General features: G+C 42.9%; 1 protein-coding gene across 10 annotated transcripts in view; it reads right to left on the bottom strand.

Moving 5' to 3' along the window:
* SNX30 (sorting nexin family member 30) overlaps positions 1-24,026 on the bottom strand; it is a 129,193-nt gene that overhangs the window by 36,674 nt on the left and 68,493 nt on the right. For all 10 annotated transcript variants that reach the window (XR_005529696.1, XR_005529698.1, XM_039239388.1 and 7 more), the window contains 3 exons: positions 16,630-16,788; positions 13,813-14,008; positions 12,138-12,337 (listed from right to left, as the gene is read on the bottom strand). Coding sequence is in view for 8 of the 10 variants with exons in the window: in XM_039239388.1 (XP_039095319.1) it covers positions 12,138-12,337; positions 13,813-14,008; positions 16,630-16,788 (555 nt within the window). In the remaining 2 variants the exon portion in view is untranslated. The remainder of the gene's footprint in view (positions 1-12,137; positions 12,338-13,812; positions 14,009-16,629; positions 16,789-24,026) is intronic.

Below are 24,026 nucleotides of genomic sequence, written 5' to 3'. Positions count from 1 at the left end.
GTGAGGAGTGGCTGATAGTTAGTTGAGTGCGCTCTGGGAGGGGACCTTCTAATGGAATGTGCCAACACAGGAAAACTCAAGTCTTCCCCTGAGATATCTCCTTTGAGAAGTGTTTTACCTTGAGAAGAACATGAGGTAAAACTTGCAACAGCTTATCTTTGGTTTGTCACCCATCTTTCTCCTGAGCGCTCTTAAGTTCCCTCCCCACGCCCACCAGGCTTTGAGGAGGAATGTTTGCTGTGTGCTGGACACGCCTCTCTGCTAATGCTGGAAACTTTCTATAATCTGCTGATTGAACTCTTGAAATCTGACTGGGGAACTAGATTAAATTTGTGTTTAACTGATTTGAATTTAAACTAGAATAGCCACCTACGGCTAGTGGCTGCCATACTGGACAGCACACAGATACATGAAGTAAAAACACAAAAAAGTTAGGGGTCTTTTCTGGATTTCGTAGAACACAGAAAATATTCTAAATCTACTCGTCTGGTACCAGCAGTAATAAAAACTCGTAATCTCCACCCAAGACAAAGAGACACACAGTGCTGTCCACTGAGACATTTGGGTGGTCCCCAAGGCACGACGGGGTGGCAGGGAGGGGCCGGCTGGCATCCCCATCACTGCCTTGGACCCCTGTCATGGGACACCTCAGATGTGCCTGGACAAAGCGCATACTCAGACTAGGAACGGGTCGAGCTCTTCCAGTGATATACTCTCTGTCAGCTGTGGCAAGAACCTCGTTAACTGAAGCTGGAAATGCTCTCAGAACATGCTGGAATCCAGTCAGCACAGCGTGGGGCTTCCTGTCCCTTGTTCTGTCCCAAGACTGTGCTGAGGATGTCAAGGCCCCTAGGAGGGGATGGAAGGCAAGAGATGTCGGCTCCACACAGCTACACCAGACAAAATGTATCTCCTGTCCCTATCCTAAAGCAAGTGAGGGGGCTTCCAGATTCAGCCACACTCCTTCCCTAGTTAGCCTGGGCCCTCCCTGGCTCCTCGGCCACTGCTACGCTCACGTCACCTGAAGTGACCAGAATGCTCCCTTCTCGGGCAGGCTGCTGGAGGATTCACACTAACACCCCCACCTCACTGGGCAGCAGAAAAGACTCACAACGACCCTACAGAAGTAAAAGGATATTATCCCCATTTTAGAGATAGGAACATTAAGGTAGAACGGAGGGACTGGGTTGACGCCACACAGCTCCCAGCACAGTGGGGACTCACTGAGGCAGCTCCTGCTGTATTCCAGGACAGTGTGGGGGTTCCCGGTCTGACTGTGATCCCAACCACACTACAGGGTTGGGAAACATGTTTTGAATTCTGCTGAACTAAGACTACCATCCTCGTTGGAAGCATCTTTGCTCATAGTTGGTGATGATCTGAGAGGTGCAGCCTCGTACTCCAAATGGCACAGGCTATGTTGCTAAAACTGGTCAGACCACCCTGTGGTTGATGGGGCCTGAGACTGTAGGGGCCAAGGGGCCCAGTCACCAGCTCCGGAGAGGTGCCTCCATCCCTGAGTGACAAGCAAAGATATTCATCATCTGGGCGTCTCAGAGAACTCTGTAGGGGTCTCTGATTCTAGTGGATATCGTAAATCCGAAGGTGAAGCGCATGGAGATACTTTGCTACTTTGCGTCCCTCTGCCCTTCCCCTATACAGCCATCCTCACCCTGTTTCTGCCCTGCCTTTATGTGTCTTCGTTCATGACCCAGGGGCTGGGGACATAGCAGAGAACAACACATACAAAACTCTTGCCTTCATGGAGCTCACATTCTAGAAAGGAGGCAGACATCACACGGTAAAATAAATTAATATAGAGTGAATGAGGTAGTGCCGAGCGCTGAGGAGACAAAGAGAATAAGACAGTGGGATGTAAATGCTAAGGATTTGGGGGATGATGGAATTGACGTAAGGCAGCCAGGAAGAGCCTCAAGGAGAAGGCAACGTTTCAACAGACACGAAATAAATTTCTCTCAAATGCTGTGGGTTTTTCTTAATGTAGAACACTTCATCGTGATTTTGAAATGGTTCTAGTAATCTGGTAGTTCACTACCCTTCTTTTCAAATGTAGAGAGAAAAAAAATGACTCCATTTCTTTAACAAATAATTTGCAAGGAAAAATAGATGAGGAGGGATTTTTTTTTTTTAATGTTTTATTTATTTCTAGGAGAGAGAGAGAGAGAGTGAGCAGAGGAGGGTCAGAGAGAGAGGGAGACACAGAATCTGAAGCAGGCTCCAGGCTCTGAGCTGGCAGTCAGCACAGAGCCCGACGCGGGGCTCGAACCGACGAACCGCGAGATCATGACCTAAGCGAAAGTCGGACGCTTAACCAACTAAGCCACCCAGGCGCCCCAGATGAGGAGGGATTTTTTAAATACTTAAACCTATCAGGCAAAGTATGGATTTTATTTGGATCATGATTTGGAAAAACACTTACAAAAACAGTGCCTGAGACACTGGGGAATGAACACTCCATTCATTGGAGTTTATCAGTTTGTTTGGTTTACTGGATATTTGAGGAAATCTTAAGAAAATAATTTTGGGTGTAACATTAATGTGGTTCTTTTAAAAGAACACTTGTATTTTAGACATATGTATACACTAAATATTTTTGTATGAAGTGCTCTGAGGCCTGAAATTTGCTTTAAAATAATCCAAGGGGGTGGGATGCCTGGGTGGCTTAGTCGGTTGAATGCCTGAGTTGGTATCAGGTCAAGATCTCAAGGTTCATGGATTTGAGCCCCGTGTTGGGCTCTGAACAGCTCAGAGCCTGGAGACTGCTTCTGATTATGAGTCTTCCCCACTCTCTGCCCCTGCCCTACTCATGGTCTGTCTCCCTCTCAAAAAATAAACAAACATAAAAAAAAAAAGATAATAATAATCCAAGGGGGGCACCTGGGTGGCTCAGTCAATTAAGTGTCGGACTCTTGGTTTAGGCTCAGGTCATGATCTCACGGTTGGTGAGATTGAGCCCCGCATCCGGCTCTGTGCTGATAGCATAGAGCCTGCTTAGGATTCTCTCTCTCTCTCTCTCTCTCTCTCCCTTTCTCTCTCTCTGCCCCTCCCTTGCTTGTGCATGCACACACTCTCTCTCTCAAAATAAAACTTAATAAGGTAAGATAAAATAAAATAAAATAATCCAAGGGGTGGAGAGCAGGTGGGCACAGAGCTCAGATGAGATGGACCATGTGTGGGTAACTGCTGGAGCAAGCCGATGGATCTGTGGGGGAGTGTTACGCTTCCAGTCTACTTTTGGATGTTTCAGTTTTTCCGTAATAAAAAAGTTAAACAATGGACACATAATACCAGTCATCCAAAATGTTAATAACAAGCTAATAATAACCAGGGAACTACAATGACAACAGTGTCTGGAAGTTAAATCACAGATACATTCTGTGGTTTGGTGTTCAATCTCTGTACTGGATTTTTTCCAAGAAAATAACGCAATGGTCAGGATCAACTGGAAAGCTCAGCATTCCAGCTCCACCCCCAGAGCTCATGCTCAGGTCTCTGGCTGGTGAGGCTGTGGGCTCACAAACTTGTGGGAGGAGGAAGAGGTGGTGCAAAAACAGCTTCCAACACAAAAGGTCAGTAACTACCAAAAAGCCTCCTCAAGTCCGGAAGGTTTTTAAGCTTCAAATCTTTTTGTAAGAGGGACATGAGGATGCAGGGTTGAGGAAGCAGATGAAAGCAGTGAGAACTGCTCGGCCACACGTAGAGAACTGCAGAGCAGAATGGTTCATACTGTGATATGCCAATGGCTGGTGACCCAAAAGAACATCCCCCCCACCAAGGGGGATTCAAGTAGAATAATGAGTGTTCTGTAATAAAGAAAGATGCTTGAATGGGAATAAAAATCAAATACCCAACATAGTCCTGTAGCTTGTTTTTGGGTGGCCTTCTAGGAGAGCATTTGCTTGCAGACAGGAAGAGGAGTCTGACCTTGGTCCTAGTGACATAATTCCTGATTAAATGATTGAACTTAGGGTGCCCTTCTTGACATGCTCTTGTGACACATTCATTTTATTGAAAATGGATCACCTATGAGTTAACTTTTCTAGGCCATGTAGGTAATATTGAAACCACATATTTGCCCCTAGTTTTAAGAGATATTTGTTACAAAAGTTAATTTTTTTAATTAAGAAGAGGTATTTGTTACAGGAAATTTGGAATATAAAAAAAAAACACAAAAGAGGGGGAAATCTCATCCTCTATGCATAACTGGTAACGTATTTTGTCTTCACTCTCTAGTTTGTTCTCTTGAATGACTTCTTTGATGCTTCCCATTTCTGTTTTCTCTTCATGGCACTCTTGTTATTCAGAAGGTAGGTACTGAGGTCTCCGGTCCTCTCATTTTCCTATTTTTTTTTTCTCTCAAATTCTCCATCTATCTTTTTGCTTCACTTTACAGGTGACTTCCTTAACTTTTTCTTCTAATTCTTCTAATTTTTTTTTTACCTTCTATCATGGTTTTAATTTCCATGAGCTCTTTGTTCTCTAGATACTAAAAAAATTCTTGTTTTATGGTTGTGACATCTCTTTCTGAAGATATTGATTTTTTTTCCTGGAAATTTGCTGCTCCCTCTATGATGTTTCACTCAGTAACATTTTTTTTATTTGTTTTTACTCGATATTCATATTAGAACTTTCTCTTAAATATTCAGTGACCTTGTCTGCCCACTCATCCAATAGGGAAACACTAAAAACCTGATTGAAAGCTCTCTGCATGTGGAGAACTTGTTGACAATTCTCTACAGGGACCCTGCTAGGTCATTTCATTGAGGAACCTTCCCCAATATCAGTATCTTCAAGTCTCTTCTCTTGGTTTGTTTAGATTTTCTAGAAGAGGCTCTTCTAATTCTTGCAGGGAAGATTTAAGGCTGAGAGCCAAGCAGAAGAAGATGACTAAAGTCTCAACATTTGCTAATCTTTTACTTAACAACCTGATTTTAGGATTTTAGCCCCTGTCCTCAACAGTGCCTGGGGTCCCTGTGTCCAGAGGCTGTTTTACCCTCCAGAGAATATGCCTCCAGTTCTGGCAGAGTACAGAAGGGACAGTCACTCCCGTGTGAGGAAGAAGGTCAGAACTAGAAGCTCTAACTTCTTAAACAGATTCCTGACTAATTTTTCTCTTCAGCGCTCTCTCCCCCAACCCCAGAGGAACCTACTTGGTGCTGCCAATTCTCAAACTTTTTGAAGGATTCTACGGTGTAAACCAGGTGGCTTCTTAGTTGTTTCCCCATACAGCTTCAAAGGCAGCTTTTTTGAGGCACCTGAGTCCCTGATCACTTCGCAATTTGCTTTCCAGTCCCCACTGCACTGCTACTGTTTCCTCCTCTGCTGCTTTTTATCTTTGCAGACTTGTACTTCAAACAAGACAAAAACATTCTATTGTTATCTTGGTGAGGTCTCATGAAAAAGAAGTTTATATATTTAGTCTGCCATCCCTGGGAATCTCAGATTCTTAATTTTTACATATTTTTCTAACTTTTTAAAACATTTGAGATCATGTACATTTCTATATCCTGCTTCTTCATATTTTCAATAAATTAGGCTCTCAATGTATAATTATTTTTCTTTAGGAAAAAGGACCTTTCTCCCCCTGACTCAATTTTCCAAAAAATCTCTGTCCTTGTTTTTTTTCTCTATTTTTTTTTCTTTATTCAAGTTAGTTAACGTGCAGTGTGGTCTTAGCTTCAGGAATAGAACCCAGTGATTTATCTCTTACATATGACACCCAGTGCTTATCCCAAAAAGTGCCTTCCTTAATGTCCATCACCCATTTAACCCATCCCCCCAACCCAAAAGCACTAGAGTGGCTAAACTTAAAGCCTAATCGCTTGACTCATTAGCTCCACCTTGTGGCTTGTAGGGAAAAAGGTAGGCAGGCTGGGAAAACACACAAAAAACTGACATTTGATAAAAGCTATCTTGGAACATTGTTCAAAGTATCTCCAACTCGAAGAGAAACTCTGTCTTTAAAACCAAACTTCTTAGGGCACCTGGGTGGCTCAGTTGGTTAAGTGTCCAACTTCAGCTCAAGTCAGATCTCACAGTTTGTAGGTTCGAGCCCCGCATCAGGCTCTATGCTGACAGCCAGCTCAGAGCCTGGAGCCTGTTTCAGATTCTGTGTCTCCCCCTCTCTCTTCCCCTCTCCCACTCATGCTCTCTCACTCTCTGTCTCAAAAATAAATAAACTATATATATATATATATATATATATATATATATATAAAAAACAACAACAACCAAACTTCTGCATCTACATCTCACACTTCTAATCATGATCACCATGACCTCCATATATTATTGCATACAATGGTCACTATTGATCATGCTTCTTCTAAAAACATTTCTCTTGGCTTCCTCTACTTTTTTTCTTCTACTACACTACAATCCTCTGAGTCTCCTTTACCACTTGTTCTGCCTCCTAATTAGGTACTAGGCCACTAAATATTGTCATGCCTCAGGGCCACGCCTAGACTATTCATCTGGAGCTCATCTCACTAGATGGTCTACTCCCCTCCCATGGATTTAAACACCATCTATTAACAAATGACTCCCCTAACTAAACTCATAATCAATTGCCATAACATCTCTACTTTAATGACTAACAGGCATTTTTGAACTCAATATGGCCAAAACAATTTGGTTCCTGACTGCCCAATCTGTTCTGCCCTGAACTTCCCCATTCCAAAGAATAGTAACCACTGCCCACCCAGTCGCTAAAGCTAAAAACTTAGAGGTCATCACCAATCCTTCCTTTTCTTACTTCATATTAGTACTGCAGCAAGTCTGGTCGGCCTTTCATTCAAAATCTACCCAAGTCCCCCTGTAGCCCAAGCTCTACCACCATAGTTATCAGCCACATGGGTCTCTGTGACGGTCTCCTGAATGCCTCCTCGCCTCCACTGTCATTCCCTACAACCTTCTCTCCACATTGTAACACTGGCTGTCTGCTTAAAGTAAAAATTGTATCCTATCATTTCCCTACATAAATCCAAATGCCTTCCCTTTTGTTCCTAAGATTAAAAACCCAGACTCTTGCCAATCATGGCCTTTAAGAAGCCACTGCTATATGTGTCCTGGCCCCTACCTATCTCTCTCTTTGACCTTGCCTCCTCCCCACTTGCTTCCTTGTTCACTAGACTCCACTCACGCTGGCCTTTCTGATCTGCAAAGACCACCAAGCTCATTTCTGCTTTAGGACCTTTGTACCTTTATGACCTAAAGTACCGGCTACTCCTCCTGCCTAAAATGGTCTGTGGTCCTTGCCCAGCTAACTCCTACATGTTATTCAAGTCTCCACTGAAGGCCACCTCCTCCATGTGTCTGTTCCTTACCATTCTCTTCTGACCCTCACTCCACCCTTGTCACTCGGCAAGACCTTTGAGATAAGCATGCTCCTTGACTTGTTGATAAACCCATCTCTTAAAAATAACAAGATACATGATAGTTATAGATTTATTAATGTTTCAAACTGCCATGTCAAATTCAGTTAAATGTTTGCTGACTGCTTTTCTATGAACAAGGCAATGGGAAGTAAGATGATTCTACCCTACCCTTCTTAAAGTTTCTCCTACCCATGTCCTGGTCATAAGGATGTCAGTACTCAAAAGGCACTGCCCAAAATCTGGTAAGGACTCTAAGATGCTCTCTCCCAGCCTATCACTATCCTAATTATATTTTACATACACGTAGTCTATAGGAAGTGAAATCCCATATTAGGGCTCACCTGCACATATCTTCAGAGTGTTTAACTTAAGTCTTGCACCTGAGGATAACTTTGGTACCCCTCCCTCTTACACACTGTTCACTATCTTTCCTCAGCATCCTTGAAATACATGACTTCAACTGTCTTTCTAGTACAAGCTGTCCTCATTGTTCACTGAACATTGTCCATCTGTTCCACACGGCCTGATAACAATGCCACCTTTTCTGTACTTTCTTTTCACCTCCAAAGGAATAGAATGTACTCAGCCACAGTGCATTTAAAGAGAGACTATTTGAGTCTCAGCCTTGAAAAGCAGGAACTGATCTGGTTTGCTTCTTGGCCAATAGTAAAGACACAGGTACCAGGTGACTGTTCATTAGAACTGTGGCCACAGAACAGAGGAAAGATTTACCAAGTGGGGTTCTATTCCTTCATCTATAAGATGAGCAAGAGAGAGAAGATGATCCCACAGACCTTTTCAACCTCAGAGAGGAGCCTTAACCTTAGCCCCATTAGGAGAGGGCTTCAATTATCTCCAGCATTTTCTCCATGTGGGGCTCTGCTGACCCACAGCTACTTCAAATTCCTAAGGCCCTGGCTCCAAAAGATGAGGACGAATACTCACTTTGATCCACTCAAGGTCATAAAGAAAGAGACTGATGAAACTGGGAGGACTTGCTCAGTCCTAAAGACCATCCAGTAGTTGATCCCAAACACGTCACAGCCAGGCCTTCAGCAAGCTCTCTACTCTGTGTTTAGTTTTCATGCCGAATAGCAAAGTCTATCCCCCTTATCCCCCAAATCACAAAGTTATTTTAGAAATGGAAATACATAACTCTCTCAGAGGAATAAAATTAAGCTACGAGGGGCACCTGGGTGGCTCAGTTGGTTAAGCAACAAACTCTTGATTTCGGCTCAGGTCATGATCTCACGGTTCATGAGTTCAGGCCCTGCATTGGGCTCTGCACTGACAGTGGAGAGCCTGCTTGGGATTCTCTCTTTCCCTGTCTCCTGCCCCTCATCCATGCTTCCTGTGGTGCTCTCTCTCTCAAAAATAAATAAATGAACTTTAAAAATAATCAAGCTAAGAATTCTTAAAGAGCAGTGAGATTATGAGACAAAGTCAAGGGAGCCACTTAAGACACCTATCCCCTTCTCCCAGTGTCCTCAGACTTGGCCACATGAACCTTGACAATCCTTAGGAGTTTGAAATAGCTGAGTGTTGGTCTAGCCCTGCCGGAGTAAATGCTGGAGATCATGAGCCCACGTAGCCGTGGCATTGTCATCAAGTTACTTCTGCCTTACCCAGACCTCTCTGCAGAGATATTTTCCTATTGGAAAGAAAGGGAGCCGCTGACCTCGTCTCTTTTTAACTGGGCTTAGCTCAGCTCACCAATGGGGCAGAGCTAAGGTTTCAGAGACCTCCAGTCAACACTTCTTCCTTCCTCTTCCCTTCCCAGAAAACACTGTATCCACTCCCATTCTCCCAGCCCGAGTAACCTGATTAATGTGTTTTCAGGCTCAGTGAATAAGAAACTCAATACACATGCCTCATTCACGGGGTGAAGAAAGAGAGCAAACAAACAAGGGTTTCTCTGAGATAGAACTTCAATTACTCACATAAGCTTATGTCTCACTGTATAATAATATTCTAATAAAGACACCAGATAAACCTCTGCTAAATGACAATGTGAAATCCTCCTTCAAGTACAAATATATATTAAGTACTAACATACTTGCCACATGCAAGAACAAAGTAATTTGTGTTGTAATATCCCAGGACTGTCTATGCATCAGATTTTCAGTCCAGCAAGGTTAAGGGAGGATTTTTGATGGAGGATGTGTCTATAAAAGACAAATTCAAAGATTAAGTCGGGGATTGTAAAATTTTATTTTTGTCAACAAAAACAGATACTATTAACTTTACAAGTAAGGCAAAATATTCTGGCTCATTTTAAGCAATCAGGATGTCTTTTTTTGAGATATAACTGACACATAACATTATATTAGTTTCAGGTGTACAACATAATGATTTGATATTTGTATGTATTGTGAAATGATCCCCACATAAGACTAGTTAACATCCATCACCACAGATGGCTCTAAATTTGCCTTTGAGAAGAACTTTTAAGATCTACTCTCCTAGCAACTTCCAAATCTACAGTACCGTATTAACAACTATGGTCACCATGCTGTGCATGACAGCCCGTGACTTATTTATTACTTATAACTGGAAGTTATAATGAAAGTTAGAATTAAACATGCAATGTGTATGTCTCATTAAAAAAATGCAATAGAGAAAAATGAGTAGGAAATTTGTGCAGTCAAGAGTCACGGTTTTCATCCTCAGCTCCAATAATTACCAACAAAACCGTCTCGGGCTAATCATGTCACATGTGAGTTTTATCCTTATCATCACCATACCCACCATCATTTCCACCTTATGGATAAGGCAATTCGTATCATTTCCCTGCCCACTGTGAGATCCAGACCAATCCTGTCTTTGAAAGTGTCTCATTAGCAGTTTTATACAGAGTATACATGAGACAGTGATTCATTCTAGCAGAATGTTTCCATTGTCCACAATGTAACATGTATCAAGAATCTTAAAAGGTTCATACCTGATTAAACAAAATGGAACGTGGGTAATGGGTACATGGGAGTCTCATACTATTCTCTTTGGTTCTATAGATATGCTTGAAATTTTCCATAACAAGGGGTTATTATAAAATTTTTTAACTATTTGATTTATTACCTTTTGTTCCCCTTTTTAAGGTATAGAATATTTTCATATTGCCATGATCTTTCTAGGTTTCCATTTTTACAACCCAAAGTTGCCTGATAAGTTTCTCTCAAGAGATTCTTGTCAATCCTCTCTTAAAGGGATGTCCCAGATCTGCCTTAAAGACAGATCAATAAATCAAGGATCTCCACTGGGAAGGAGGTAGGGGGCTACTTGGGATGTTCAACACAGAGCAACGTGTCCTTTTCTGTTGGTTAGGAAGCCTGACCCTTTTGTCTAACTGATGCCACACTGCAGGGGTCCCTGTAGCTGTGCTCTCAAACTGGGTTAATTACAGGTTGGGGTAGTTACCAGGGTGGGCATTAAAGCATCTGACCCCATCCTGATTCTGCATGTAGAATCTGAGGCTGGAAATCACTGTCTTCACAGCTCCTCTGTCTTTTCTTGTCCCTTGCAATTAGATCAAAGCTATTCTGATTCTTATTCCATTTGTACATTACCTTCCTCTCCCTTTTTCTTTAAAAGCTTTTAAAATCTTATAACGTTTGTTCTAAAATTTTACAGTGATGTGCTGTGGGTTGGCTCTTTTTTCATTCCTTTTTCTGGGCAATCAGCATGTCCTCTTTTTTTTTTTTTTTAAGTTTTATTTATTTCTGAGAGAGACAGAGTGAGCAGGGGAGGGTCAGAGAGAGAGGGAGATACAGAATCTGAAGCAGGCTCCAGGCTCTGAGCCAGCTGTCAGCACAGAGCCTGATGCAGGGCATGAATCCATGCACCGTGAGATCATGACCTGAACCGAAGTTGGACGCCCAACTGACTAAGCCACCCAGGTACCCCAGCATGTCCTTTTAATATGAAAACTCACATCCTTCAGCTTTGGAAGATTTTCTTGTATTATTTCTTTCATAATTTCTTTTCATAATAACCAGCCTCCTCTGTTCTCTCAGTTAGGAACTCTTCTCAGATAAGTGTTGAACCTTTGAGATCAATCCTCAATGTCTCTTATTCTTTCACATTTTCAGTATTTTCACATTTTTGTTCTACTTTCCAACTACTTGGTTTCCTTACTTTACTTTTTTTTTTTAATTTTTTTTTAATGTTTTATTTATTTTTAGGAGAGAGAGAGAGAGAGACAGCGTGAGCAGGGGAGGGTCAGAGAGAGAGGGAGTCACAGGCTGAAACAGGCTCCAGGCTCTGAGCTGGCAGTCAGCACAGAGCCCGACGCGGGGCTCGAACCCATGAACTGCGAGATCATGACCTAAGCGAAAGTCGGACACTTAACCGACTAAGCCACCCAGGCGCCCCTCCTTACTTTACTTTCTAAGATTTCCTCAACCTCACTTTTCGACTTTACTCCTCAATTTCCTCTCAGCAAATCAGATTTTAATTTCTAAGGGCTCTAATTATCCAATTATTCTTTTTCAATTTCTTATTTAGTCAATGTTATACCTCCATGAACTCTCAGAGAACATTAAGAGTTTCTTCCACACTCTTTTTCTTCATTTAATTCACATACTTGGTTTGCCATGTGTTCTATTTATATGCCAGTCCATATGTGTGATCCCGCCCACCTATGAAGAAGGAAACCTATGCCACGTGTAAAAAGGCAATAATTACTTTTTGAAAATGACTACAACGAGGAGCTTACTTATGTGCACGAGAAGTGAGCAAGCTTACCTTCATGGAGTCAGAGTATAAAATATATTCCCTGAGCACAGGTAGAAAGTCTTCCGTCATGTCGTCTGTCAGCTCTTCCAAGGCTGTGGAGCAGTGGCCAATGCAGGCGGACACACCCTCCAGAGGCTCAGCAAGCTCCCCTTCTAACGCACTCCACGTGGAGTACACAGGCCCATATTCTCTCAGCTCTACAAGGTACTCTGAAGGGGACAGAGAAACTAATTAGGCCTTGGCAGGTAATTAAGACGGTCACCGGTATTACTGGTGTTACTGACTCCGTAACGAGAGCTCTATATAGTAAGATATCTTTCCCTGGCCATTCACTTACCTGAGTGTGCTCCCCTTTGAATACAACATTGTTTACAGTTTTTTTTAATCTCTAAAACCCCATCTTAGAAGCTAACATCATAGCATCACCTGACTTTACCCCACAATGGGAATGCCATGCCTGTGGATACTGGGGACCACAATGCCTTCTGGGGGAAGTGGTAGGAGCTACATCCACCAACTATCTTCATAAATAACCACTCACCTACTCATACAATGGAGAAGGATTTTTAGCAGCAATGGGGACAAAGTTTCACATAGTTTAGAAGGATGTTTTTAAAGGAAAGAAAAAACAGTCACAACGGAAAAGTAATGGGATTTTAGGCAGTATTTTGATATGGACGTGGTCTTACATAGGCAGAATTACTCTCATTCAGAGTTCATCCCAACACCTTGGTCCCGTCAGAATTTATTCCACCTGCTCCTTAGATGAGGATGGTACCAAAAGCTATCTCTGGCACCCACAGGCCCCCCATGACACCATTGGTGGGCAGAGAAGAATGAAAGCACAGGGAACAAGGGGAAATGTTGATTTATCTCCGTTCAGAAAGAAAACCTCCCCTCATCATTTGTCACCAGGGTTCTTGCCTTTACAGCAAAATGTTGTTGCCATTTTTTAGTAACCAGCAGATGGCTACTGCTGGAGAATTCTTTTCAATGTATTTCAGGTCTCGGAATCTGAAGTTAACCAGCATGATTGTTAACACCACTCTGGTCTCTCTGGCCACCACGCGTGTGAAAAGACAAGAGGCTCTAACATTCTGGGATATAGAGAAGCAGGTGACCCAAGAGAGCTGGGGACAACGTGGTGGCAACAACTCAGAAGGTTAAGGAAAGTTCTGTCAAGTCCCCAGGTCAGGGAGAGTGGGTTTGAAATGAAGCAGGGGTGGGGCAGGTGAGTCCATTTCAAGTTGAAGGCTCATGAGGACCGTAGCTTTGGCAAACACAGGTCTCGAGGCTATCCCTCTGAACCATCTTTCTGCCAGAAAAGGTACCAAAGTTTTGCTTTTTCAAGTATCATTCCTTTGAATGAAGGGAAGTTGAGTCAATGTCTCCATTTTTAAAGCTAAAATGAAGAGACAAGAGAGAGCAGTGGAAAAGTCTGGAAGCTCAGAAGTGGCTGTTTGCCACGAGGAAAGCAAGGCGGAGGAGCAGGGCAGAGGATGGAGCACAAAACTATACTCCGGTTACCACGACCTCCTCCCCTCCTCGTATTTACTTACTAGCTTTGTAAGTGCAGTGCGGCCTCGTTCTGTCATGCCAGCATTTCTGCAGTTTGAGTCTGCTGCGCACTTATAAGTGCCCACACGCACCCTGGGCACGACCAAGATCTCGACAGAGGGCTCACCTATTTCTTCTTTGATGATCCGCTGGGCTATTCGATCGATGGTTCCCAGTTTGAGCGCAAAGGTGTCTAAGTAGTCGCCGATGGCTGCGAACTCCAGGGGTCGACTCCTCAGCTTGTAGCCTCCGGTGACCTGCTTGACGGACTCGCCCACTCTAGACAGCAGTGCCATCCCCTGCTTCTTATAGGCGTTCAGGTCCTAAGGACGGCACGTTAACAAACAAACTCGAGGGGCTCAATCGCTCCCACGGCCAGGATTCACTCCCCTTCCAACCTCACATACTCTTATCTACACGGAAAACATCCCCACAGACACCAGGTTTCCACAAGATCGTAACTGAAGCCTGGCAGTTCTTGGCATTGCTTCCACAGACAATAATTTTTGGACTCAGGCTAGACCCGAATGGGCTCGCTGGATTGCAGAAGCTCTATTTCAAGCAGAGGCTTAAATGAGAACCCTCAGTTAATGGAGTTAATGAATATATTGAATGCAGTTATTCAGCAGCACCTATCTGACTGCTGCACACATTCTGCCAAAGATGAAAAATACTGATTTGAACATGATTGATACCAAGCGACCCCCCACCTCCCACCCCGAGCATGACTGGATTCTTGGTGATGACACTTCTGGTTTGTGACAAGTTCGGGTCATCCCAAGAAAGAGGAATGCCTCTTCCTTCACTGTGGCAGAACATGTAAAGGGCTCGCTTGAGTTAAATAAGACCAAGGGATGAGGGCACTTGCTGGGTTGAGCACTGGGTGTTGGATGTAAGTGATGAGTCACACGAATCTGCCCCTGAAACCAAGAGCATGCTGTACACAACGCGTGTTAGCTGATTTGACAATAAATTATAAAACAAAAGAAAAATCAAGACCAAGGTACTAAAGGTGTGTTAAAAGGTGGGGACAAGGGGACAGGAAGCGGGAAGTCACTGTGGCACCACATTGCACAGTACAGTACACTGGTTCAGGCTCCTGAGATGAAAACGTTGCAGAGATCAGTCGTGCAAGTGTATGAATATACTTAATGCTATGGAAATGTGCATTTTTAAAAAACGGTTAGGATGGTAAATTTCAGATGTATTTTACAATAGAAAAAAAAGAAAAGATGGCGGTATTTGGTACATTTAGTTCAGCAAGTAGAACTGAATGGGGGCTAGAACTTCTGTTTTAGAGCAAACACCCCTGCATTTGCCCACGTGAAGCTGGAGTTTGATTAAGACACTGAAGGACCTTTTTTTTTTTATATCACCTTACATACTGAATACCACACACACACACACACACACACACACACACACACCCCTTTCCACTTTATTTTTCACATAGATTCCTAATGACCCAGGGTCCACACATTCTCTCCTTTTGTCTCTCTGTTCAGGAAAGATGGCCAAGACCAACTCCTGCCTGATACGTGGATGAGGCACTGACTGCACATGTGCAGAACAGGATGGATTTCACTCTGCATATGAGCTGAAAGAACTATATTTGAGGATCTGTTCACCAGGAAATACTTATTTAGAAACAGAACACAGGTTTGATGGAGGGGACGGGGTGGGGGACAATCCTCTAGGAAAAAACAGAAGATGAACGGGAATGTCATCAGTGAAGTGAAAAAATGTCAATTGTAGTTTTAAAAAAAATACGAAAGGACTTTGCCATGTGGTTTCCATTGTCTGGAGAATGGCACCCTCTCTAAAATCTTTAACATCACCTGATGTTATCTGTAAATATTTCTCAATTATGCCATTTTGAGAAAGAAAACTGGCAAGTTCCGGAGCCTCAACACCCTTGCCAACATAAAACAAACTCCCTGCAGCCCGAGTTTGGGAACATGATTCACGAAAGTAAACAGATGGGGCCACGAGGAGCTGGCACGAGAGTCTGAGCCTGAGACCCCTTTCCTGCAGACATTGAGGGCAGAGTGCGTCACACTTCCTGCTGTTCTGCCAACAGGAAGTGCAGAGACACCGGCGAATGACCAACCTGGGTGTGAACACACAGAATCTGGCAACTGGGTGGGACCCAAATGTTTCTCTGGCAAATGCTTGGAAAATGCCCACCCAGTAGGAATTTGGCTGCGGGCAAGCAACACTGAACTAGCCTCTGTCAGGCAGTCTGATACAGAGCAGAAGGGTGGCCTCTGGGGCCTTAAAGACCCAATGCAAATCCAAACGATGCCAGCTGAATGGCCCACTTCTTCATCGGTAGAGTGAGGTGAGAGTAACCTCTTACAGGGTTCTTGGGAAGAACATCCTTATCAAACACTCATTAGATGTTCTTTCCCTCAGGACCCACTTGTTGGTCGGAATGGTCTCACCTATTGAAATGCCAAGAAGAATTCAAGGAAACACTCGTCTCTGCTTTTGGCAAGTGAAAATACCTCCTCTCTGCTGCAGTGGGGGTGTTTCTCCTGAATTCTAACATGGAAACCAGGATGATACAAATGGACACCAAAAAAAACAGAGGAATTTGACGACATCCACTATAGCGGGCCATTCCTGAAGGTGGTTTGTGAGAGAGCAAACAGCTCTTAAGAAAGAGTCCAAAGAGGGGCACCTGGGAGACTCAGTGAGTTAAGCATCTGACTCTTGACTTTGGCTCAGGTCATGATCTCAGGTTCTTGAGTTCAAAACCTGCTTCAGGTTCTATGCTGATGGCACTGAGCCTGCTTGGGATTCTCTCTCCCCTTTTCCCTCTGCCCCTCCCTCATTTGTGCATGCTCACTCTCTTTCTCAACATAAATAAATAAACTTAAGGTAAAAAAAGAGCCCGAAGAATGCTAATTTGGGGGAGGAATATGAAAAATTCTGTTCTTACCTTAGCAGTAAGGAAAACATTAAAGTGTTCATTGAAAGAGAGCACAGGATGATCTGTAATTCTTTTCAGGAATTTATCCAATGCTTTTCTTCTGGTCTCCACAAACTCTTCTGAAAAACGATCTACAACACCCTTCACCACAAACTTCTCAGGAAGCGGCTGTGAAGACAGGGAGAAACATATTCAGAGTAACTGATAAGACAGTGGAAAGAAAAACCACGGGCTAGCAAATAATTCCTAGGACTCATCTGTCCAAGAACATACTCCTTATTCGGCTGGCTCTTTATGCAGGCATCAATAAAAACATTTCTGAAATTCAGAGATGGAGGAAATCACAACTAGAACTCAAGAAGTAAAATGTTAGAGGATAGCCTCTGGAATACAGCAGCCAGTCAGCCCATGTTTATCCAGTAAATCCAAGAGGGCTCACTGTGGCAGCACATACCCTAAAATTGGAACAGTGTAACCAGAGGTTATTAGCATGGCCTTTGCACTAGGATGATCATGAATCCAATAGTACAGCTATTGAGACATTGCTTAACATACAGGTGGTATGACGAGAAAGTTAGGGCCAGAAACATGGTCTGAGGAGAGAAGGCAGACAACAGCAATCACACAAAAAAATATTTAAATGTATTTAAATATTTTAATTAAATATATCACGATTTTACTCCTAGTTCAAGAGGTAAAAGAACTTGGTGAATGTGAAAACAAGTACATTAGGCAAACCCTTGTAGCTAAAATAAATACCTTTTCTAAGCCAATCTTTTGAGTAGGTGTATGCTCAAAAGTTCTTAAAAATGTAATTTCCTCTGGTCTTACTCAAACAAATTTCTGTAATATTTACTTTGAGCCAATATTGTGGGCAATTGAAACCTACCTGGCTACTGAAGGATCTTTGAGCTCTGACCTATTTCCATAGTAGCTTGAATAAATGCTTGATTAAAAGGCCTTCCTCATTACTGCCACCCCATGAAGACAGCATATCTGCTAGTGTGCAATTTGAAAATGCTTGGTTTAATATGAAATATTAAAAGAACATTTACATTAAAAACTGGGCAAATGATCGGTAGATATTTTTTCTTTCTTTCTTTTTTTTTAAAATAGTTTATTGTCAAGTTGGTTTCCATATAACACCCAGTGCTCATCCCCACAAGGGCCCTCCTCCATGCCCATCACCCCCCTTCCCCTCCCCCCACCCCATCAGCCCTCAGTTTGTTCTCAGCATTCAAGAGTCTCTCATGGTTTGCCTCTCTCACTTTCCCCCACCATTTCCGCCCCTTCTTCTCCCCCTTGGTCCTCCGTTAAGTTCCTCCTCATCCTCCTATACGGGCAAACATATGATATTTGTCCTTCTCTGCCTGGTTAGATATTTTTTCAAAGGAGATCTACAAAATGGCCAACAAGGACTTGAAAAGATGTTCACATCGTTAGTCATTAGGGAGATACAAATCAAAACCAGTGAGATATCACTTCGCACCCCTGAGAATGGTCATCATAAGGGAGGAAAGAAAGGAAAAACAGCAAAACAAAGAAAAGACTAGTGTTGATGAGGATGTGGAAAAACTGGAATAAGCATTTGCGTCCCACAACCTCCTTCAGCCCCATATTCTGGCCATAAAGAGGCTTTTTATCCTTTTAAGTTATAAACCCTCGGGCATCTGGTGGTGCAGTCAGTTAAGCATCTGACTCTTGGTCTCGGCTCAGGTCATGATCTCTTGGTTATTGAGTTCGAGCCCCCATGTCAGGCTCTGCACTGACAGCGTGGAGCCTGCGTGGGATTCTCTCTCTCCCTCTCTCTCACAACAAATAAATAAACTTTAAAAATAAATAAATCCTCAAGTTCACACACATACACACAAAAACAGACACAGGACTTCGCCAACCCATAGCAGTGGAATCCTAAGGTAGGTGGAGTGGGAAACACCCCTAGAAAGCAGCACGTGAGGTGTGGGGGATCCAACAGCCTCAATTTGGAAGAGCTTTGGAGAGTCCGTATGATTAAACTCCAGAATAAAGACTGTGGTCCCATGCCTCTTGGATTCACATTCCTCCTCTGCCAAGCTGTCTGACTTCGGTCAAGTTCTATAATCTCATGGTACCTCAGCTTTTTTGTTTGTTTTAATATACTTTTTTAAAATGTTTTATTATTTCTAGGAAAGAGAGAGAGACAGCGTGAGCAGGGGAGGGTCAGAGAGAGAGGGAGTCACAGACTCTGAAACAGGCCCCAGGCTCTGAGCTGGCAGTCAGCACAGAGCCCGACGTGGGGCTCGAACCCACGAACCGCGAGATCATGACCTAAGCGAAAGTCGGACGCTTAACCGACTAAGCCACCCAGGCATCTCTACTTTGTTTGTTTAAAAAAAAAAAAAAAAAAAAAAGGCAAGCAATAGTGCCAGCCTCTTGGTGTTGTTATGAGAATTAAATTAGCTACGAGGCTGAAAATGCTTCACACCATTCCTGCTGCAGTGTGAACACCAATAACCGTGGGGGGTGTTCCTTTCTTGACGGAGTGGCAGCAGCTTCAGATCGTGCTAATCTCCAGAGGCAGCCGTCTTTAGTTAAATCTTGAGATGGTGGGAGTCTGATGCAGAGAAGAGGTTATGAACTGAGAGGTTTCTTTTTATCAGAGCAGGAGTTCTAGAGAGCACAGTGGAAAGGTTTGGAAATGAAGAAAGAGAGGGGAGTCAAGTCAGGGATAAAATTACAGAGCTACACGGAGGTAAGATGTCCAAGTAGGACTCCCAGTGGAGCTTATGCCTGGGGAGAATATTAGAAACGCAGGACTGGGTCAGATGCACAGACCATCCAGGCCAGTGTGCTGGTCCAGCCAAAAGCACAGGGGAATCTGTCTTAATAGGGCATGGTTGTTCTTTAGGTTAACTTCCTTGTTCTGATCCATTCTTCCCCCATTCCCTTAGACGGCCATTGTCCTTAAACCCTACACTCAACACCCAACCTTTCATGCTAAGCAGATTACCATCTCTCTGAAGAAGGAACCAGGTGTTAAGGGCATCACATAAACATTCCCTAACCATGTTGCTTCCTCTACAGATAGCCACCTCACGTCCATTTGTCAGGTCCCTGTGGGCAACACACCTCCCCAACTCACCATAAAGCTAACTATTCCACCTGTGTCTCTGACCCATTACTTCACGATCATGCTTGTGTTGTCATCAATTAATTATACCTTCTCTTCCCTGTACCTTCAACGTTTTCTCCTTATCTGGCTCTGTTCCCGAGTCTACAAAAATATGGTTGGTTCTCTTTCTACCCCAAATAATAAACCCACCTATGCCTTAATCTTATATCTTCTCCACTCTCCTTCAGGGGTCATTCAACCTTTTTGAAAGAATCGTTTTTCTCTCTCTCTTTTTTTAATCTCTTTTTAATTTGAGAGAGAGTGTATGTGTGTACAAGCAGGGGAGAGGGGCAGAGGGAGAAAGAGAGAGAATCTTAAGCAGGCTCCATGTTCAGCACAGAGCCTGAGGCAGGGCTCGAACCCATGAACCATGAGATCATGGCCGGAGTGGTAATCAAGAGTCCTATGCTCAACCAACTGAGCCGCCCAGGCACCCCTAAGCATTTATCTTAACTTCCACTCCTTCCACTGATTTCTCAACCCCCAACCTTCCTCCACCCAAAACAAAGTTATCTTTGGTTCTGCCTTCAATGCTACATTTCTCTGCCTCATCTCCATCCAGTGCTGACTCCTTTTTTTAAAATGTTCATTTATTTATTTTGAGAGAGAAAAAGTGTGTGTGTGCATGGCAGAGAGAGAGGGGGAGAAAGAGAATCCCAAGCAGGCTCTGTAATTGCAGCACCGAGCCCAACATGGGGCTCCATTTCACGAACTGTGAGATCATGACCTGAGCCAACATCAGGAGTTGGACACTTAATCAATGGAGCCACCCAGGTGCCCCTGGATAATGCTTTTTAAAAGATGACTAATGACTTTCTAAGTACCAAATCCAGTGGGCATTTTTCTGTTCTTATTTCATGAGTCCTGTTGAGCACACTCTGGTTGCTTATGCCAAATAGGGCTTGGGAGGAAAGCCTAATGAACAAATAAGTGGCTAGGTGTGCTTCATTAAACACCGCAGATACCCTCCTGAAATACTTATTCATCCTTTGGATTTAGTACATTCAACTTTATGTTTAATGAACCAGGGAAGCTGCTATTTAAGGGAACCCTGGAGTGAATCCTTCTGCAAACAGAATTTCCTTCTAACCATTAGTATTCCCAGATGTACATGGCTTTAGAAATTTGTTTCTTCCTATTTCAAGCCTGAAAGGGGACACACTTACAATCAGCCTCACCTTTATAATTACCTTCTGGCTTGTTTGTGCAGAGGAATCTGGGTTGCTGATGGAATCAGGTGCATCTATAGACTGTAATCGAACAAGTGAAGAGCTCGACAGAGCCCCAAGCACGTGGTAGATGGCATATACATGCCAGCTATCTTTATGACCTTGTAAACACTGAAAACAGAAGGCAAAAGGAAAGTGGACCAAAGGGTGGAACTTCCATATATCTCTTAGGCCAAAAAACCCTCTGGGATACGTATACCATTGCGAACCCACTAGAATGGCTATAAAAGGGGGCGGGGGAAGGAAGCAAGTATGTGAAGAAATTAGAACCCTCATACATGGTTTGTGAGAATGTAAAATGGTGCGGCCTCTGTGGAAAACAGCTTGGTGGCTCCTCAAAAAATTAAATGTAAAATTAGCATATGATCCAGAATTCTATTCCTTGGTAAGCGGCCCAAATAACTGAAAGCAAGTGTTCAAATAAAACCCTGTACAGTCAGTGTTCAAGGAGCATGATTCATAATAGTTGGGTTGGGGAAAGGGGGAATGAGAAGTGACTGCTTAATGCATACGGCATTCTTCTGGGGGTGGTGAAAATATTCTGGAATTAGATGGTGGTGGTGACTGTGAAACACTGTGAATGCACTAAAAGCCACTGAGTTGCACACTTTAAAATGGTGACTTTTATGTCCATCAACTGACGAATGGATCAAGAAGATGTGGTTTATCTATACAAAGGAATACTACATGGCAATGAGAAAGAATGAAATCTGGCCATGTGTAGCAACATGGATGGAACTTGAGGGTGTTATGCTGAGCAAAATAAGTCTGGCAGAGAAGGACAGATACCATATGTTTTCACTTACCGGTGGATTAGGACAACCATGGGGGAGAAGAAGAGGAAAAATAGTGGGGAGAGGGAGGAAGGCAAACCATGAGAGACTCTTGAATGCAGAGAACAAACTGAGGGCATTTTGATGGGGGTGGGGGGAGAAAAGGGGGTGATGGGCATGGAGGAGGGAATTTGGGGGGATGAGCACTGGGTGTTATATAGAAACCAACTTGACAATAAACTATTAAAAAATAAATACATAAAATAAATGGTGACTTTTAGGGCACCAGAATGGCTCAGTTAGTTAAGCATCCAACTCCAAATTTCAGCTCAGGTCATGATCCGAGGCCATGGGATAGAGCCCCGCCTCAGGCTCCACACTGAGCATGGAGTCTGCTTGGGATTCTGTCTCTCTCTCCCTCTGCCCTCTCCTCCATTTATGTGTGTTCTCTCTCTAAAAATTAAAAAAAAAAGATATATAAATAAAAATAAATCAAATGGTGAATTTTATGGGCACCTAGGTGGTTTAGTCGGTTAAGTGTCCAATTCTTGTTCTTAGCTCATGTCTTGATCTTGGGGTCATGGCTTCCAAGCCTGCATTGAGTTCTGGTGGGTGTGGAACCTACTTTAAAACAAACAAACAAGTGGTGACTGGGTGGCTCAGCCAGTTAAGTGGCTGACTCTGGCTCAGGTCATGGTCTCGTGGTTCTTGGGTTTGAGTCCCACATTCGGCTCTGCACTGGTGGTGTAGAGCCTGCTTGGGATTCTCTCTCTCTTCCTCTCTCTCTGCCCTCTCCCTGCTTGTGCACTCTTTCTCTCTCTCAAAATAAATAAATTTTTTAAAAAGGTTTAAAAAACAAACAAAATAGTGAATTTTATGTTATATGAATTTTACCTCAGTTTTTAAAATAAGCTGTGGTGATGGAAGCAGTGTCAGAGGGCAGAGAAGAGGCTGTGGTGCTGGCTTTGAAGATGAGGGAAGGGACCTTGAGCCAAGGGATGTAGGAAGCCTCTAGAAGCCGGAAAGGGCAAGGAACAAACTCCTCCCTGGAGCTTCTAGAGGAAATGCGGCCCTGCCACCTTGATAATAAACTATTGAGACCAATTTTGGACTTTGACCTCTAGAACTATCAGGTAATAAATTTCTGTTGTTTAAATCACATTAAGAAAAAAAACCCCCAAAACTCACCTGGTAAGGGTGTGAGGGAGTGGGTAAGGACAGAGGTGAAATAAGATTGGCCACTGGGGATAAATGTTAAAACTGGCTGTGAGCACATGAGGGTGCGTTGCCTTGAATCACTCTGCTTTCGTATATTTAACATTTTCCATAAGGAAGATGTTTTTTAAAAACTACACATGCCCATATATGTTAGAACCTACAAAAAAATCCTATTTACAAAGCATTACAATAACCCATTAAATATTTCAAGGTTTAATCTTATAAAACACTTACATTTTCATAGCACTTGAAACTTTGGTAAAGCGCTTTCATGTTTATTATGTTTCATAATAGTTTATAGGATAGTATTTTATAATCGGTGAAACAAAAGCATGCTTCCTGTAGATTGTCACGGAAAGCTACTATTTTTGAGTGTGAAATCTGGACAAAGATTTCAATTGCTCAATCCTGAAATGGTCCAACTTCCTCTTGTCAGCATTTTAAATTGCTTCTTCATCAAATATTAATTTGCAATTAATTGCACATTTCAATTCAACAAATATTTGGCGGCACATCCCCTACATGACAGAAAACTAATTGTCCTGTCCTTCTCGAACAAACAGAAAGCATTGCTCCTAAGGAAAAATAACAAATAAATAAAAGAGCATTAAGATAAAAAACCTTGCCCCCATGAAGGACCACCATCAAGCTGGGTTTAATTTAAAGTACTTGAAAGTTCAACCAATGTTCTACTACTTATTAACTTACCTACTAGGTAAGCTAAAAGCATGTACATGCCTTTTTAACGGTACAAAAAAAAAAGAGGAACCAACTAGAAAATGAAGTTAGAGTTTTTACTGATTATTTCATATTAAGAAAAACAGCTGCTGCCTTATAAATTTCTTCTCCTTAATTCCTACCAGTTTACCACTACCAAACTGGGTATATAATGAATACAAATGCATCCATCCAGCAAAGTTTCCTTCACAAAAATTGAAGCAAACGTTAAATTTCCAAGCGCAATGAAACACTAAAGAGTTTATTAAATGCCCGTGCTGCATCTCTAAAATCTATCTGCACCAGTCAGATCATGAA

This window comes from Hyaena hyaena, unplaced genomic scaffold, assembly GCF_003009895.1.
Source record: "Hyaena hyaena isolate Hyena2069 unplaced genomic scaffold, ASM300989v1 scaffold_6, whole genome shotgun sequence".
Lineage (NCBI taxonomy): Eukaryota > Metazoa > Chordata > Mammalia > Carnivora > Hyaenidae > Hyaena > Hyaena hyaena.
This window is presented reverse-complemented; position numbering and strand designations above follow the sequence as displayed.